Source organism: Trichechus manatus, unplaced genomic scaffold (assembly GCF_000243295.1).
Source record: "Trichechus manatus latirostris isolate Lorelei unplaced genomic scaffold, TriManLat1.0 scaffold00285, whole genome shotgun sequence".
NCBI lineage: Eukaryota > Metazoa > Chordata > Mammalia > Sirenia > Trichechidae > Trichechus > Trichechus manatus.
In genome coordinates, this window is record NW_004444221.1 from 677136 (window position 1) to 695730 (window position 18595).

The 18595-nt window shown below is 38.6% G+C and overlaps 1 protein-coding gene across 1 annotated transcript in view; it reads right to left on the reverse strand.

Moving 5' to 3' along the window:
• LOC101360122 (sucrase-isomaltase, intestinal-like) overlaps positions 1-18595 on the reverse strand; it is a 78988-nt gene that overhangs the window by 9643 nt on the left and 50750 nt on the right. The window contains exons 7-9 of the mRNA XM_004390129.1: positions 18300-18467; positions 16127-16243; positions 13900-13984 (exon numbers count right to left, since the gene is read on the reverse strand). Of these exons, the coding sequence (XP_004390186.1) occupies positions 13900-13984; positions 16127-16243; positions 18300-18467 (370 nt within the window). The remainder of the gene's footprint in view (positions 1-13899; positions 13985-16126; positions 16244-18299; positions 18468-18595) is intronic.

Genomic DNA, 18595 nt, shown 5'->3' on the forward strand with positions numbered 1-18595 from the left:
AAAAGCAAAGATGTCACCTTGAAGACTAAGGTGGGCCTGACCCAAGTCAAGGTGTTTTCAATCACCTCAGATGCATGGGAAAGCTGGACAAAGAATAAGGAAGACCGAAGAAGAGCTGATGCCTTTGAACTGTGGTGTTGATGAAGAATATTAAATGTAACATGGGCTGCCAAAAGAACAAACAAATCTGTCTTGGAAGAAGTACAACCAGAATGCGCCTTATGAAGCAAGGATGGCGAGACTTCATCTCACATACTTTGGACGTGTTCTCAGGAGGAATCAGTCTCTGGAGAAGGACATCATGCTTGGTAAAGTGGAGGGTCAGTAAAGAAGAGGAAGACCCTCAACAAGATGGACTCAGCCAGTGGCTGCAACAATGGGCTCAAGCATAACGATTGGGAGGATGGTGCAGGACCAGTCAGTGTTTCATTCTGTTGTACACAGGGTCGCTATGAGTCAGGACCAACTTGATGGCACCTAACAACAACAACATAATCAAAAAATGCAAATTAAATACATAATTAATTGACATTTTACACTTAACAGATTGATGAAAATTAAAATGACTGAATAACTGGTTGAATTTTCTTACGAAACTCTGGACGACTCAGAAAAAATGCCACCTTGTACATTCTCTCTTCTTTTCCTGACTCCTGTCCTTTTCTCACTTACGTCTCCTGCCTTAGGATTGTCTACCCCCCACTCCCTACCCTCAACAAAGTCTTTACCAGATTAGTTTTGCCTCAGGCTCTGTTTTCTACGAAATCTAGGCTAGGACATTGTCTGCCACTTTTGATAGGTAATGGCACATGACTGAATTCCCCTTCCTTTTTTGGTTTCTAATGACAAATTTTTGGCTTGTGATTTTACAATTTTTTTGTATTTCCTTAATTACTGGTGTGATGGTTAAGATTGTGTGTCAACTAGCCTGGGCCATGATTCTCAGTGTTTATATGTGATCACCTCCATGATGGGATCTGCTGTGAGTAGTTAATCAGTTGAAAGGGAGTTTCCTTGCATGTGTGGCCTGCATTGGAATATAAGCAGACGTTCTGGCTTTTGCCTGCTCTGGATCCTGCAGCTGGCTCCTTCTCTCCGACCTGCCAATCTTGGGTTCACCAGCCCCTGCAGCTACATGAATCAAGAGAAGCCTTGCTGTCTTGCCTGCTGATCTTAGAATTCATCGATCTTCACAGCCTGTGAGCAAGAGCTCTGCTTTCCAACCTGCCAGTCTTGGATTTGCCAGCCCCTACAACTATGTTAATCGGGAGAAGCCTCTATCCTGATCCACGGACTGGGGACATTCCAGCCTCTACAATCTCATGACCTGTTTCCTTGATATAAATCTCTCTATATATATATGTTTATATGCTTTACTGGTTTTGCTTCTCTAGAGAACCCAGCCTAAGACACTGGGGAAGGAAAATTCTGGGTATGACTTTATTTTGCCATCATCATTTGTATTTGACTTTGTGTTTACATGTCCTTCACCTTCACTAGGCTGTCCTTGAGGACAGGCTGTTATTTAGATTTATATGCCCAGCCTCTTGGACAAACAGGCAGACGGTGGGTGTCTAGCATCTCATACTATGCATGAAAGATAGCAGGTGATCAATAAGTTTTGTTGAATCCTCCATCATGTATATAAAGGATTCTCCAACAGAGCACAATAACTAGGAAATTGTCTTCCATTTCTACAAATAGTTAAATAAGAGAAAAAAGGCTTAAAGCACAAAAAATTTAGATTAAATATAAAGAGAAATTATTGGACCAAATATTGATTTTCTTCATGAAGATCTTTAAAAACAGAAAAGGCTTTGCAGCTGTGTAGGACAATTTAAGAATTGTCATAGCTGGGTAGGGGAAATACCAGATATCACTAATATTCCCTATCTGCTGTAAGACTATTAAACATTGCATACATACACATAGAAGGGAATAAATATTTCACCTACTAATGGCAGAAACTTGGACTTTCTGGAAAGAGAGATTAGGACAAGAAGGGACTTCTTTCTCCCAATTAACTCAGAGTTGGAACAAAGAAGATAGAATCAAAGTTGAATTTTTATAGAAAAAGAACTGGAATTAACCCTTCTTTTCTGAAAGGTATTCACAGGCAGTATTAGCCCACCCTCTTCTGTTCTGCCATCCCTTTAAGAGGGAAAAGACATATAAATACTAAAGAATAGTGCCTTGTACTTTGTAGGGTGTGTGTGTGTGTGTGTGTTTGTGTGTGACTCAGAGGTTAAGAGCTGGGCTGCTAATCAAAAGGTAAGCAGTTCGAACCGACCAGTCATTCCTTGGAAGCTCTATGGGGCAGTTCTAATCTGTCCTATAGGGTTGCTATGAGTTGGAATCAACTTGACGGCAAAGGAATCAAGGTGATATATATATACATATATATATATATGTGTGTTTGTATCGTCATATCAACTGACTGACAAAAACTACTCATCTCTGAAGTATATTTGAGTTAGATAGCTGAAGCAAGATTAATAAAAAAATTTACTACATGAAAGTCTAAAATTTAAAAGGTAGTGAATAATTCAGAAAGATTATTAAGAGATACGCTCTCAAAGGATAGACTTTTTGAAGCACTTGTGAGTTTCCTTCTTTACTTTTTTTTTTGCTAATGTAGCAACTTTTATCATTTTCCTTAAGTTTGGAGAAAAGTTTACCTTTGATTTAAAATTATTTTTCCCCATTCCTTGGGCTATAAGCCCATTGCCGTTGAGTCGATTTCGACTCAGCAACCCTATAGGACAGCGCAGAACTGCCCCCTAGGGTTTCCAAGGAGCAGCTGGTGGACTCAAAGGGCCAAACTTTTGGTTAGCAGACAAGCTCTTAACCACTACGCCACCAGGGCTCTACCTTGGGCTATATAGGATATTAACTCAATAATAAAACCAAAACCAAACCCACTGCAGTTGAGTCAATTCTGACTCATAGAGAACCTGTAGGACAGAGTATAACTGCCTCATTGGGTTTCCAAGACTAAGTATCTTTACAGAAGCAGACTGCCATATCTTTCTCCCTCCAAGCCGCTGATGGGTTTGAACCGCCGACCTTTTGGTTAGCAGTTGAGCATTTAACCACTGTACCCACCAGGGTTCCTAACTCAATAATAGTTACAAAATACAAAAGGGTTATATGAAAAGATTTGCTTTTTTTTTGACCTGACTTTATAATCTTCTCATTATTTGCATAAAATGGCAATGAATTCGACAGGTTTTCAAACTAGCAAGAGATTATGAAGATAAGGAAGCCTGATGTAGCTGTATCTGTCTGCCTGTTTGCAATGGATTCTGCCAGAAAAACTTCAATCAAAGAAGCAAGCTTCAAACTAAGACTCCTCCTACTTATGAGATAGTCCTACTCAGCTTGGACCTCTGGTTAGAAATCTACTTGCGTAACGTTACTAGACGCAGCATAACATGACAGTAAAAGAACCCATCTCTGGAATCAGACAGACCTGGGCTCAAGTCCTGGCACTGTCATTTACTAACACTGTGACTGAGTAGGGTATATCTCAACTCTCACAGTTTCTTCAATTGGAAGATGGGAATAGTACTTCTTACTTCATTGGCATGTTGTTAGAATTAAAACTATGAGTATGAATGATGGCTCTTTTATATTATTATACTTAATATTTTAATTATTATATAAATAACAATCAATACCATTATTACTAATATTTATATTAAGACTAAATATACAGCCAGCCAGCCCTCCATATCCATGGGTTCTGTATCCGCAGATTCAACCAAGGATCAAAAATATTTGAGAAAAAAAACAAGTTCCAAAAAGCAAAGCTTGAATTTGCTGTGCTCCAAGCACTCCTCTGAATCCACACGAATAAAGTGATGTGTAGCCATACCCTGCTGTAGCCTCCTGCATTTCACAAAGCCTCAGTGTCTCCCCAGCACTCGCTATGTGAGCGTTGTTCCCTTTGCGTCTCGTTCGTTCGCTACTTGTGTTGTGTGTACCCTTTGTTTCTGTGAGAAAAATGGCTCCTAAAAAGCAATTAAGTGGCCAAAGCAATCCCTCAAAGGCTAAGTGTGAGGGGGTTGAGGAGAGCAAGAGGAAGGAGTTTAAGGCTAGTAAGGGATGGCTGGCTGTGTAAAGGGCTACAACCTCGAAGAACTTCAAAATCACAGGTGAATAGGCATCAGCAGAGGCCCAGGCAGCATCAGCATTCCCAGAAGAGCTCTAGAAACTCATAGAAGAGAAAGGCTATCTTCCAGAGCAAGTCTTCAACCGTGATGAAACAACTATTTACATAACATTACACCGTATTAGGTATTATAAGTAATGTAGAGATGATTTAAAGTATATGGGAGGGTGTGGGTAAGTTGTATACAAATACTATGCCGTTTATGTAAGTGACTTGAGTATCCATGGATTCTGGTATCTGCAGGGGTCCTGGAACCAATCCCCCTCAGATACCGAGTGATGGCTGTAATTATAACTAATTACTATTATTTCACGTGAAATAAAAATATTTCCTATTTTATGTGGTTTCTTCATATAATTTAGACTTTTTAAGTCTAGTCCTGACCTGCTTACCAGGGCTCATCTGTTTAGCTAAAATTATGTAGCCTAATCTCAAGACATTTTTCCCAACTTGGGGAGAAGCTATTGTGCACATCTAGCTGAAGACCTAATGAGATTAGCCCTGTAATGACAGAGATCAGTAATTGCAGCTAAATGGTAGCATGGGGGAGTCATTTACATTATTAACCTGTGTTTTGTTCTAGCAATATTTTTCTCCTCATTGTTTCAAAATGTGTTTTTTATTTCAGTAGATGTTTGTGAAGGATTTCTAGAAAGCATTAGTTCACAGCAAATAAATTTATTTCCAAGTTTTGCTTCCAGAAATCTGATCTTTTTAAGGAAATTATGTGAGGGGGTAAGAGGAGAAGGTGTCTGCATATGAAAGCAGTGAGGGAAAGAGGGAATTTCACCAAGGCTAATGTTGGAGGTACTAGGCTAGTGTTGTGCTTTTGGTCCAAGCCCTAATAGAACCCTAAAGAAGAGAAAGAACATCTGAAAGAAAAAGGGTAGATGGAACACCTCAGGAAGCTCCCTGACCTGCAGAAGCCAAGATTCCCAGGCTCTGCAAAGATCTCCCATGTGCATGCAAAGAAACAATCGAAAGACCAGACTTCAATTAGACGTTGGACTTGGACAGTGTACATCTCAGCAGACACCAAAGACTAAAACGACTGCCTCAAATTATTTTCCTCTCCTTGAGCCATTGGGCTCTTTGCATGACACTCAGAGGAGAAAGGACAGTGTTCCAGTAATGACTGAAAAAGATTTTTCCATCCCAGTAGAGTAAAATGGGGGCTGAGAATCATATTTGATTTTTTTTTAAAGGAAATAATCAGTACTTCCTGCACAGCCGTGATTTAGGTTAGAACAGAGTTTTATGAAATCCAGAGAGCAGGAATAAGAAGCAAGAAAGTTATCAGGCTTAGTAGGAAAAGATTGAGGAAGGGTTTTGTAAAACTTATCAAAACGAAGAAATGTTATAATTTGGTTAAGAAAAGGTTTGTTCACATCCTGGTATCAACATAAGTAAAAGACTACTGAGTCTAAATACTAGCAAAAGAATATTTGATAGTAATAAAGCTTGAGATAATGATATTGTTCATACCCTAATCCTCAGAACCTGTGAATATGTTACCTTACGTGGCAAAAAGGATTTTGCAGATGTGATTGAGGTTAAGGGCCTTGAGATAGGGAGATTATCCTGGATTATCAGGTGGGTCCAATCAAATCATATGAGTCCTTAAAAGGGGAGAACCTTCCTGGCTGTGTTCAGAATGATGCAATGATGGAAGACAGGTCAGAGAAAGATGCAACATTGCTGGTCTTGAAGATGGAGGACAGGACCATGAACCAAGGAACGTGGGTGGCATCTAGAAACTGTAAAAGACAAGTAAGAGGATTGTCTCTGTCATAGTTTGAATTATGTCCCCCCAAAAATGTGTGTATCAATTTGGCTGGGCCAGGATTCCCAGAATTGTGTGGTTGGCCTCCACTTTGTGATTGCAATTTTATGTTAAAGAGGATTAGGGTTGGGATTGTAACACCACCCTTACCCAGGTCACATCCCTGATCCAATGTAAAGGGAGTTTCCCTAGGGTGTGGCCTGCACCACATTTTACCTTACAAGAGATAAAAGGAAAGGGAAGCAAGCAGAGAATTGGGGACATCCTACCACTAAGAAAGCAGTGCCAGGAGCAGAGCGTGTCCTTTGGACCCCAAAGCTCCTAGTCTGGGGAAACACTGATGAGAAGAAGGCCAACAGAGAGAGAAAGCCTCTCCCTGGAGCTGACGCCCTGAATTTGGACTTTTAGCCTACTTTACTGTGAAGAAATAAATTTCTCTTTGTTAAAGCCATCCACTTGTGGTATTCCTGTTAGAGTAGCACGAGATGACTAAGACAGTCTTCTAGAGCTTCCAGAACGAAATGTAGCCCTGCCTAAACCTTGATTTTAGCCCAGTGAGTACCATGTCAGATTTATAATCTACAGAACTGTAAGAAAATAAATTTGTCTTGTTTTGCAGCCACTAAGTTTATAGTAATTTCTTATGGCATCAATAGGAAACTAACCTACATGGTAAGGGTTCTAAGTAGTCCTACTGATAGGATTGTATCAATTATAGGGCAATTGAGGGGTAACTTATGGTTGTCACCTCTCTGAGGTGGGAAATACTCATCTTGAATGAAAAGAAATTTCTTTGCATTTAGTACAACTTCTTTTAAAATAGTTTACTAAATATACAAAGGTGTACTATTCCCCTCGGTACTTAATTCTACTGCCTTGCATTTTACTGTTTCTCAGCATATAGCCAATCTCCTCAACTGCTGTGGGTTTTTTTTTTTTTTTTTTTGAAGTTGAGAATCACTATTACCCACAATAACTTCCAAGATGACTGTGTTAAACACTTAGAGTAGGGGAATTAGATGTGGATATACTTATAATTGGGATTATATCATATTCCCTGTGATTTTAGTCACAAAAATGGCATCCTACTGTAACACAATGTCCTAAAACATGAAAATATTTCTTGTAATATATTTTTAATAGTACTCCAAAGTTGCATTCTTGATAGTATGGATATAAAAAAAAACTGCAACATGGGAAAGAAGAGACTATTGAAAGACTAGGGTAAAAAGGATGTGTGATCTGGTTACACCACGATTCACTGCCACATTATTCATAATAGTCAAAATGTGGAAACACCCCGTCATGGGTTGAATTGTGTTCCCCAAAAATATCTGTCAATTTGGCTGGGTCATGATTCCCAGTACTGTATATCGTGTACCGTTTTGTAATCTGATGTGATTTCCTTTTGTGTTGTAAACTCTATCACTATGATGTAATAAAATGGATTAGTGGCAATTATACTGATGAGGTCTACAATTAGATAGTGTCTTAAGCCAATCTCTTTTGAGATAAAAAAGAAAGAAGCAAGCAGAGACACACAGGAACCTCACAACACCAAGAGAGCAGTGCCGGGAGCAGAGGACATCCTTTGGACCTGAGGTTCCTGTGCTGAGATGCTCCCAGACCAAAGGAAGACTGATGCATCACAAGGACCTTCTTCTAGAGCTGAAAGAGAGAGAAAGCCTTCTCCTGGAGCTGATGCCCTGAATTTGGACTTGTAGCCTACTAGACTGTAAGAAAATAAATTTCTCTTTGTTAAAAGCCATCCACTTGTGGTATTTCTGTTAGAGCAGCACTAGATGACCAAAACACACGCGAAGTGTCCATCAACAGATGAATGGATAAACAAAATGTGGTACATACATACAGTGGAATATTATTCAGCCATAAAGAAAAATGAAGTTCTGATGCATGCTACGACATGGATGAACCTTGAAAACATTATGCTGAGTGAAAAGTTAGACACATAAGGACAAATATTTCATGATCCCACTTATATGAAAGATATAGAATAGGCAAATGCATAGAGACAATAGTAGATTAGTGGTTACTAGGCACTGAAGGGAGGGTGGGAGTGGGGAATTATTGTTTAAGGGGTACTGAGCTTCTGTTTCAGGTGATGAAAAAGTTTTGGAACTAGATAGTGGTGATGGCTGCACAACACTGTGAATGCAATTAATGTCATTGAATTTTACACTTAAAAACAGTCAAGATGGCAAATTTCATGTTATATATATCTGACCACAATAAATTTTTTTTTAAAAAAAGAATTTGTTATATACTTAAGGAGCCCTGGTGACGCTGTGGTTAAGAGCTCAGCTGCTAACCAAAAGGTCAGCGGTTCAAATTACCAGTCAATCCTTGGAAATGCTATGGGGCAGTTCTACTCTGTTCTATGGGGTCGCTCTGAATCAGAATCGAGTCGAAGGCAATGGATTTGGTTTTTGGTTTCTGTACTTAAAGTCACATAACATGCAGTACTAAGGCAAAAGTTGCAACACCTGGTCAACCACTTCAAAAGCCCTGCTTGGACCGTTGCCGTGGAAGAGATTATGAGGAATGTTTGGTTAGCAGTAATATGCATCCAACAGTGGTACAGATGCAAAAGCACGAACCATGGAGATGTCCCTAATAGTCCAACAACAGTGTCAAATTCTAAAATCCCCTCATCTACATACCCCCTTTATACGAAGATTCATATACTCCCTAAGTTAATTCTAATTTCTCAAAACTTAGCCAGTACATATAACAAAGGTTTGACTTAAAACAAGTCCACTAAAAGACAGCTTTTTGTATGCCAGTTTTAAAGGGATTATTTTGTAGGGATCTACACTGTAAGCTGCCCTACCCTTATTTTTATACTTCTTGGCTATTTCCCTAGGAATCATAAACTTTACCTTTCATGACTTTTTAAATACATTTTGTTCGACATAGCAGCAAGGATTGAGGGTGTCTAATATGCAACAAAATCTAATTCTAGTCCAGAATCTGCTGCCTCGAAATGTTTGCCTCTCATCAATCTTCAAACTGACACATTAATATCATTTTCAAGCTGTTTCTCTGATATGACTTGACAGTACATAATGTTATAAATACTAAAAGGCTTTGGTCTTCTTAGAGGAAAAAGATCATGTCAATTTAAAGCATTATTATTTTACCATAAACTGTTTTTTAACCTGTTATTATTTTGAAGAGAACATGTTTCTAAAGAAATGTAGAATCTCTTCACATTTAATTTTCAAATCTATGCACTTGAGAAAAGTCTAATGAAATCCTTAATGACTTTTTTGATATAGATATATATATATACTATAGCTGAATCACCTTACCACGATCAGTTATGGCTAAATTTAACTACATACTTAGTTCAGCTCATGTTAAAGCCATTTGTAGTACAAGACACAGTAATCTAGACATGGTGTAACCATCTTTTTACCTCCTGCAGATGAAGGCAGCCACCTCATATTCTTTCACTCCTGAGAGAACATTGTAAGCACTAACTATATCATAATAAAGCCAGCCTGCTCATCCACAAAGAAAAAAAAAAGTAACAAACATAGATAATTACCCACTGGCCTGCAGAGGGAAATTATAGGACTCCTGTACCTTAACAGGAATATAGCTCCTAATTATCTCAAAAGCCTAAATTTATACAATCAGAAACAGTTACCAATCAAAGAGATTACACAAAATGGTAAAACCTTAGATTGCTGAATTGTAAAAGAGATAAAAAGAAATTTAATATTGCTTAAAAATAGCACAGGAAACAAGACTATTCATCTGATTCTGCATCAGGTCTTTAGTCCTTAGTCTCGCTATCCTGGTAACACACGTCCTGACTACAAGCAGATTTCTTCAATACTTTTTACAACAATCTCTTTTAGAAAGCACTCATCTGAGAGTTTAACTGGTGTTGTGTCTTTTCTTTCATGTCCCAAGCTGGTATTAACAGTCACTTTCTTCCCTGATTCATACTTTTTTTTTTAAGTTCCACATAGTGAAAGACTTGTTCTTTAAAAGAATATAAACTAGGCTCAATTCACCTGGAGCAGCAGAGAAAGGAGAGTTAGGAATAGGAGGAGGAAATGGAATGTATGGCTAATTGCCTCCATGAACAACGTGTCTCCTTTGGCATGAGACTAGAAGAACTTGATGATGCCCGGCTACCATTACTGAACATTTTGATCAAAGATTCTATAGAAGAATCCTGATCAAAAGGGGAAAAATGCAGAACAGAACTTCAAATTGTCATGTAATCCAGAATTTCTGGAGCCATGGAGGCTGGATGAATCCCTGAAACAATTGCCCTAAGATAATCTTTAAACATTAAACCAAAAATATCCCCTGAAGTCTTCTTAAAACCAAACAATAGTTTAGTTTAACTAGTAAAGAATGCCTGCCTTGAGCATTTTGCTTTTTTAAGATCTATCTGCATGGGATCAAACTGACAACAGCACCTTGAAAGATTAGACAGAAAACATAGGAAGCGATGAGTTTATGTTAATGGGGGAGGAACAACTCAGCAAAGGAGGGTGAAAATAGTTGCATAACTTAAAGAATGTGATCAATGTGACTGAACTGTACATGTAGAAACTGTTGAATTGCTGTATGTTTTGCTTTGTATATTCTCAACAACAACAATAAAGGCATTGGCAAAAAACAAAGCTCCAGGAATTGACATAATACCAACTGAGATGTTTCAACAAACGGATGCAGCACTGGAAGTGCTCACTCGTCTATACCAAGAAATTCGGAAGACAGCTACCTGGCCAACCGACTGGAAGATATCCATATTTATGCCTATTGCAGAGAAAGGTGATCCAACTGAATGCAGAAATTATCAAATAATATCATTAATATCACATGCAAGTAAAATTTTATTGAAGATCATTCACAAGTGGCTGCAGCAGTACATCCACAGGGAACTGCCAGAAATTCAAGCTGGATTCAGAAGAGTACTTGGAACCAGGGATATCACTGCTGATATCAGATAGATCCTGGCTGAAAGCAGAGTATACCAGAGAGATGTTTACTTGTGTTTTACCGACTATGCAAAGGCATTCGACTGTGTGGATCATAACAAATTATGGATAACATTGGGAAGCATGGGGATTCCAGAACACCTAATTGTGTTCACGAGCAGCCTGTACCTAGATCAAGAGACAGTCCTTTCAACAGAACAAAGGGATACTGCGTGATTTAAAGTCAGGAAAGGTGTGCGTCAGGGTTGTATCCCTTCACCATTACTATTCAATCTGTATGCTGAGCAAATAATCCAAGAAGCTGGACTATACGAAGAGGAATGGGGCATCAGGATTGGAGGAAGACTCATTAACAACCTGTGTTATGCAGATGACACAACCTTGCTTGCTGAAAGTGAAGGTGAACTGAGGCACTTACTGATGAGGATGAAAGACCACAGCCTTCAGTATGGATTACTTCTCAACATAAAGAATAGAGAAGTCCTGACAGCTAGACCAGTAAGCAACATCATGATAAACAGAGAAAAGAATGAAATTGTCAACGATTTCGTTTTACTTGGATCCACAACAACACCCACGGAAGCAGCAGTCAAGAAACTAAAGGATGCATTTTATTGGGCAAATTTGCTGCAAAAGACCTCTTTAAAGTGTTAAAAAGCAAAGATGTCACCTTGAACACTAAGGTGGGCCTGACCCAAGCCATGGTGTTTTCAGTTGCCTTGTATGTATGCGAAAGCTGGACAATGAATAAGGAAGAACAAAGAATTGACACCTTTGAATTGTGGTGTTGGTGAAAAATACTGAATATACCATGGACTGCCAAAAAAACAAACAAATCTATCTTGGAAGAAGTACAACCAGAATGCTCCTTAGAAAGAAGGATGGTGAGACTACATCTCACATACTTTGGACATGTTATCAGGAGGGACCAGTCCCTGCAGAAGGACATTACGGTTGGTAAAGTAGAGGGTCAGCAAAAAAGAGGAAGACATTCAAAGAAGTTGATTGACCCAGTGGCTGCAATAATAGGCAGAAGCATAACAATGATTGTAAGGATGGCACAGGACTGGGCAGTGTTTCGTTCTATTGTACATACGGTCGCTATGAGTTGGAATCAACTCAACGGCACCTAACAACAACAACAACAATACACACTACAAACGAACTTTCGACACTGCCTGAGAATTTCATTGTGCTTCTTTCATAAAATTCACTTTACCAGTCAGTGATACGTCTACAGTGCTCCTTCTCCTGTCTCTCTAAACTTCCTACTCCTCAAATCCATCCCATTTCCTATATCATTTCCACTGGTGAACAAATCTTTGAAATAGAAGCTTTTCTAATGGGAGTATCTTCAGCCTCCTATCACCTAATCCATAAATCTATGTATATCTGTACTCATTTTCTTCTTTATCCTGTAACAAGGAAGTTTTCCTACTCTTTTAAAGCTTGGTCGCTTCATAACCGATACTATCCTATCCTCTCTTCTCAATAATTTCAGATCTTGTTTTAACTCCTCCTTATTCTGCATTATTCATCTCTTCGACTCTACTGGCTCATTCCTAACAGCAAGCAAACATGTTCTAGTACCTCCCATTTATTAGAAAACAAGGACAATATAGCATCTTTCTCTATTCATATTTTCAGCTACAGCTCCATTCCCTACTCCTCTTCAGACCCAAACCGCCTGTCAAAGATTTGTTTACACCCCTGTCTCTACTTTCTCATCCTCTTTTCACTCCTTAACTGACTTTAGTTTGATGTCCATCCCCACTACTCTGTTGAAACTGCTCTTGTCAATATTGCCAATCTTTATATTGTTGAACTCAGTAGACACATTTTGCACTCATCTTATTTGACTTTTTGGTAGCATCTGATAGAACTGACCATGCCATCTTTCTTAAAGCAATATCAGTTGGGACAGAAGACGGCACTCATTCCTGCCTCTCCCCTTCCCTATCCAATTGCTTCCAGTGGAATCTTCTTAGCTTAATATTTTTTTTTTATCCAAAGCCTCAATGTTTGTGTGTAGACCTACTCAGGGTTCAGGCTCAAAGAGCCCATTTGTCAATTTTATGGTTTACATTCTGTCATTCCCACTACGTTGAATCATCCATTCAAGTGGATTTAAATACTACTTTTATGCATATAATTCCAAGTTTTTAATCTCAAACTCAGATCTCTTCTCTTCAGACTTACATATTTTACTGCCCACTTAGTATTTTCATTTAGATATTTCACAAAATAATGAAAGAAGGGAGTAACTTTTGCATATCATTTCTTTTGTGTAACCAGTAACAAGTGGAGGGAGGTTAGTATTTCTAGGATTCAAGAAAATGTAGTAGAACTTTGTAGTTTATCAGGTCTTGGGATTGAATTTTGTTATTTCAGTGTTGCTTTTCCCTTTTGTTATAATTTCAGTGGAAACTGAATCAATGCACGTGCAAATGGCTGTAATCGCAAAGGAAATGTAAATGAAGAGCTATTATCACTCAAACTAGAAGTCTAGAGTAAGCCTCTCTTAGTCTGACTGCAAAACTCCACTTCTCAAATATTCACAACTTTTCCATCTTGCTATATTTTTTATTGCACATGATTAGTTACAGAAATAGAAAAGAATTGTGGAAACTATAAGTTGAATAGACCTTATAGCCACCTAAGAGTCAGCTGCAACACTACATCAACAAATCTAGCTCCCTGCCTCCTTTTAAGGATAGCCAATGAAGGGACTCTCTGGTTCCTTCCAGGACAGGTGAGGACTGAATTCCCAAACATCACCCAAAGGACTGCAGTAGGTACAAATACAAGTTCTATGTTTTCTGGATTATTCCTAGATTGGTGAGAGCTCTGAAAGGAAACATATACTCTCCTAAGTCAAACCGATGGCATTAAAGAGACTTTTCCTCCATAGGATGTAAAAATGTTTCATAATCACTTGGCAATTTCCGTGTACTTACCAGGCACATAGGGTGGGTTGTTTAGATTGTTCTTTGCACATCCGGGCTGCTGCCCCGTTGCAAAATTGGATGGTTCATTCATATCCTTACATAAAAAATAGTAACTCAATGAGTAATAAAGGACCTAGTTTTCTTACTTCCCATTGTGGGAAAACAGTACAAAACAAAGATCATTCACTCATTCAACAGTTTTTTGAATATACAAATGTATGAGATGGCAAATTCAGAGCTTAGCAATAAGCAAGACAGTGTCTCTGGTCTCAAAGAGCATATAATGACAAATCAGCAAGGTTCACAAATATGTAAATGTCACAGAACAGGACTAGATATCATCCATTTCAGTAAATATCAATTCCATTTTTCCCATAGTTGTGGACACAAATCATTCTTAATTTATTTCTCTTGTAGCTTACCTCTAAGTCATCAACCAATCCTGTCAACTCTACCTTCAATATAAATGTAGAATATGATCAGGTCTCATCCACACCATTGCCACTATCCCAAGCTACACCACCATTGTCTCTTGCCTGAATTGTTGCAATGGCTTCCTACTAACTGCTCTCCTTCTTCCACAGGAGTCCAGAAGTGGATTTATCTGTAAGCTAAAGAAACTTAAGTTTTGCTACCCCCTTTTGCATGACCCCTTCATACTTTTATACCTGATTTTCTATTTGTAATTTTTTAATATTTTTTCTAGAGGGAGCTACCCAAATTGTATAATGCTCCATATTACCTGAGTTTGCCCTGGCTTTCACACTGCTTTTGGCTTTCTAATAGTCTATTCTCAATATAGCAGCCAGAGTGATCCATTTAATATCTCTGCTTAAAATCCTCCAGTGCTTCCTCATCTGTCTGAAAGCCAAAGACCTTGCAACTGGCTCATGATGATTTTTGTGACATTGCCTCAATACTCCTTTGACTTTTTCTTTTACTATTGCCCACCCCGTCCTACCCCACACCTGCAGTCACTCTGTTCTAGCACACTAGCCTCCTTGACGTTCCTGGAAAATATCAGGCACGTTTCTGCTTTGAAGCTTTTGTACTTGCTGTTTGCCCCGCCTATATGATTTCCCTCTAGATATGCCCATGGCTCCGCCTCTCACCTTTGTTATCAATTACCATCTTCACTGAGCATACTATTTAAATTCCAAGCCTACTTAAATTTTCTGTTTACTATCTAGCTTCCCAGATGAATTTTTCTCCTTGGCAGTAATTATTATCCAACATAGTCTATGTTTTACTTTTTTATATTGTTTGTTGTTTCTATCTCCCACTAGAATATCAGCTCCATAAAGGAAACAATTTTTCTAAGTGTGTCTCCAATGCCTCCTGGCACAGAGTAGGCACTCAATAAATGCTTGTTTCTGAAATAAGAGAGAGGAAGGATTATTTCTATTAAGAGTACCAGTGAAGACTTCATGGAGAATTTGGTACGGAGACTGCGTGTTGATGCGCTTATAGAATTTGAACATGTAGAAATGAGGAGAGATGGGAAAGAAAGCATGCAAAGGCATAGAAACAGCGAACTATGCTGCAGGTGGAAAAATACGCCCCTCTTTTGAGTAGCAGGAGTCCTCTATAATGTTCACATAATCTTTAGCCCACAAGATTCTGTTTGCAAGTATTTCTCTGGAAGAGTGGGGCCTAGGCACATAACTGGCTGTTGTCTCAATCGAACTGGGTTAGCCCCTTCCTTGGGTCTGTCTGCTCTGCACTCTTACATGGGCTAGTGTCACTACCTGAAACACTTGCACTCACACCCCGCTTCATTTAGCTAACTGATCATTTCTCTTTTTACCTATCACCTCTACTGGTGTTCAACTGACCTGAATTCAATGCTCCTGACCAGTGTTCCCATTGCTTCCAGCACTTGCCCTATCATGGCCATACAATAGCTTGTTTGTCTACCTCCCTCACCAACTGTTGCCTCCCCAGTGTCGTGCACAGAGTAGGGATAAACAAGGATGCCTGCATAAACAAGCCACATTCAGAGTAAGATGAAGCAATGGCCCAGCTGGCAAACGCAGTTGCTGCCAATCTTGGAGGAAATAGTTCTCCCCTCCAGTGGTGCATTAGAGGAGTTGAAGTAGAGAATTTAAAGAAGACAGGGAAGAAAAATTTTCACGTTCTATGTCTCGCTATAAAGCTGAAGAAGAGACAAGTGAAAGATCATTTCACTTTTTCACTAGGAAAAAAAAAGTTTTTTAAATAACAAATTTAGGCTTACAATCCAGATCCCATCATAATCAATGATGTTCTTAAATTCCATGCACATCTGGATCCACCATTCCGTCGTTAGGGGGTTGGTATAGTCTGGAAATACTGACCCTCCTGGGGGCCAGGCCTATGATGGATAAAGAAGTCAATCAAAATAATGCACATAACATGATATGGCATACAACCCTCTATAGTTGGGCTTTATTTTGCATTCTGAGTCATACAAATAAAAATCAAGGCTTGGTGAAGTTAAATAACTTAACCAAGCACATAGTACAAGGAAAAAACAGGTGAGTGGTACAAGGCAAAGAGAATCCCACATCCCAGTCCAATGCTGGGCCAATAATAAAATCATGCATGCAATCATATTTTCTTATTATGCCATTATAATTTTAGCCATTCTTCTCCACACATTAATTCATATCATACAGATACAGAGATTAGGAAATGTAAAACTTATATTTACAATAACAACAAAACAATAATATACTTACGGTCTCAACAAGAGCTGTAAGAATGATATAATGAAAACTATAGAATGTTCATGAAGTATACACAAGAATGCATAAATTGAGAAATATAGAATGTTTCTGGATAGGAAAAGTTCAATGCTATATGTATGTTAAGTCTCTAAACAGTTCTATAAATTTAAATCAATTCCAACTCAAATTCTATGGTGATGATTTGTAACTTGATTCTGTATTTCATGTGGACATATAAATGAGAGGCAATGGTTAAGAATTTTAGAAAAATAAAAAGCCTAAATAAACATACTCTAAGGTCCTATTAAGTAAAGCAATACTAGATACAGGAATCGATAAACACAGAAACGCAACGCAACTGGGAGATAAACAGATACATGACTATGTAGGAATTTAGTGAATGATAAAGATGGTATTTCAAAGCAATAGGAAAATGCTGAATTATTCAACAGGTGATATTTGACCCATTATCTATACATTTGGAAAAATTAAATTATATTCTTATCGTATATCATACACAAAAATAAACCAAATTAAAAGGTTTAAATGTGATTTAAATATTTAAAAGACTTAAAAATTCTCTAAGGATATGTAGGAGTCTGTTTTTACACATTTGAGTTAAGAAACGCCTTTTGAAGGATGTAAAATATGACATCAAAGACAGAAACCAAAAAGAAAAAGAAAAAAAAGACAGCTTTGACTACAAAATAATTTAAACTATTCAGCAAAAGACACAATAAACAGGTTAAAAGACAAACAGTCTAGGAAACTTTTGGAATCACATACAGAAGACAATAAATATCTTATGAATCAATAAGAAAAAGGCAAAATCCTCAATAAGAAAATGGCAAAGAATATTTACTGATTTTTCACAAAGAAAAAGAAGTAGCAAAGAAAAGTTATAAACAAGATGATTAGCCTCACAAACAATGAAAGAACTGAAATAAAAAAAAATATATATTATTAGCTTTTTGCTTGCCCTGTGTTGGTGAATGTGTAAATAAGCAGGTACTGTTATGACTGTTGGAGTCCCTGCGTGGTTAACACACTTGGCTACTAACCAAAAGGTTGGTGGTTCAAGTTCACCCAGAGGGGCTTCTGAAAGATAAGCCATTGAAAACATGATGGAGCACAGTTATACTCTGACACATATGGGATCGCCATGAGTCAGAACAGACTCTATGGCAGCTGATTTCGGTTATGTCTGTTGCTAAGTCTGTAAATTGATACAACTGGAAAATACATATAGAAATTTGTGATGGGAGTTTTATAGCTCCATGTTGGCTCCACCTCTGTGATGGGAATTTTAGATGTGACAATTCCATTTTAATAAATTTAATATATGGAAATAACAAGACAAACTATGTACAACACCTAGGTACTAACATGTTTACTGCAGCATTGTTTATAGTATTAAAATACTAGAAACAAGAAAATATCCATCATTATGGATAGCTTAAATTAATTTTCCCACATAGAACAGTAGAATATTGCACCACTATTAAAGAAGATAATTTCATATATATTAACAAGGAAAGATATCTACAAAATTTTGTCATAGTTTAAAAAAGGTTTAAACCATATACACCCACTCCTTACTTATGGACATGGTTAGGTTCCAAAGACCAGGTCATTCCAAAACTGTGTTATGCGAATACTCGTGACTTCCTGCCCCAGCCTCCGGTCCTCCCTGGCCCCAACCCTCCCAGCGTGGCGGCTGCGGCCCTTGGTACTTGGGACAGTCACAGGCTCGCTGGAATCTGAATCAATGCTGTGGGCTGCTGGCCGGGGGATGCGGGCTGGGCGGCGCGAGGCGGCCCAGAGGCCAGCACCGCCCGCCACCCCCGCCCTGCCACAACTGGCTGGTGCCTGCATGTGAGGCAAACACAGGGCAAAGGGTGGGGTACACCCGGAGAGAGCCCGGAATAGGAAGGGGAGGCAACAGCCTGTCGGAGCCTGAGCCTAGGGCGCCCCGCGGGTTGCAGACTAGATTTAAA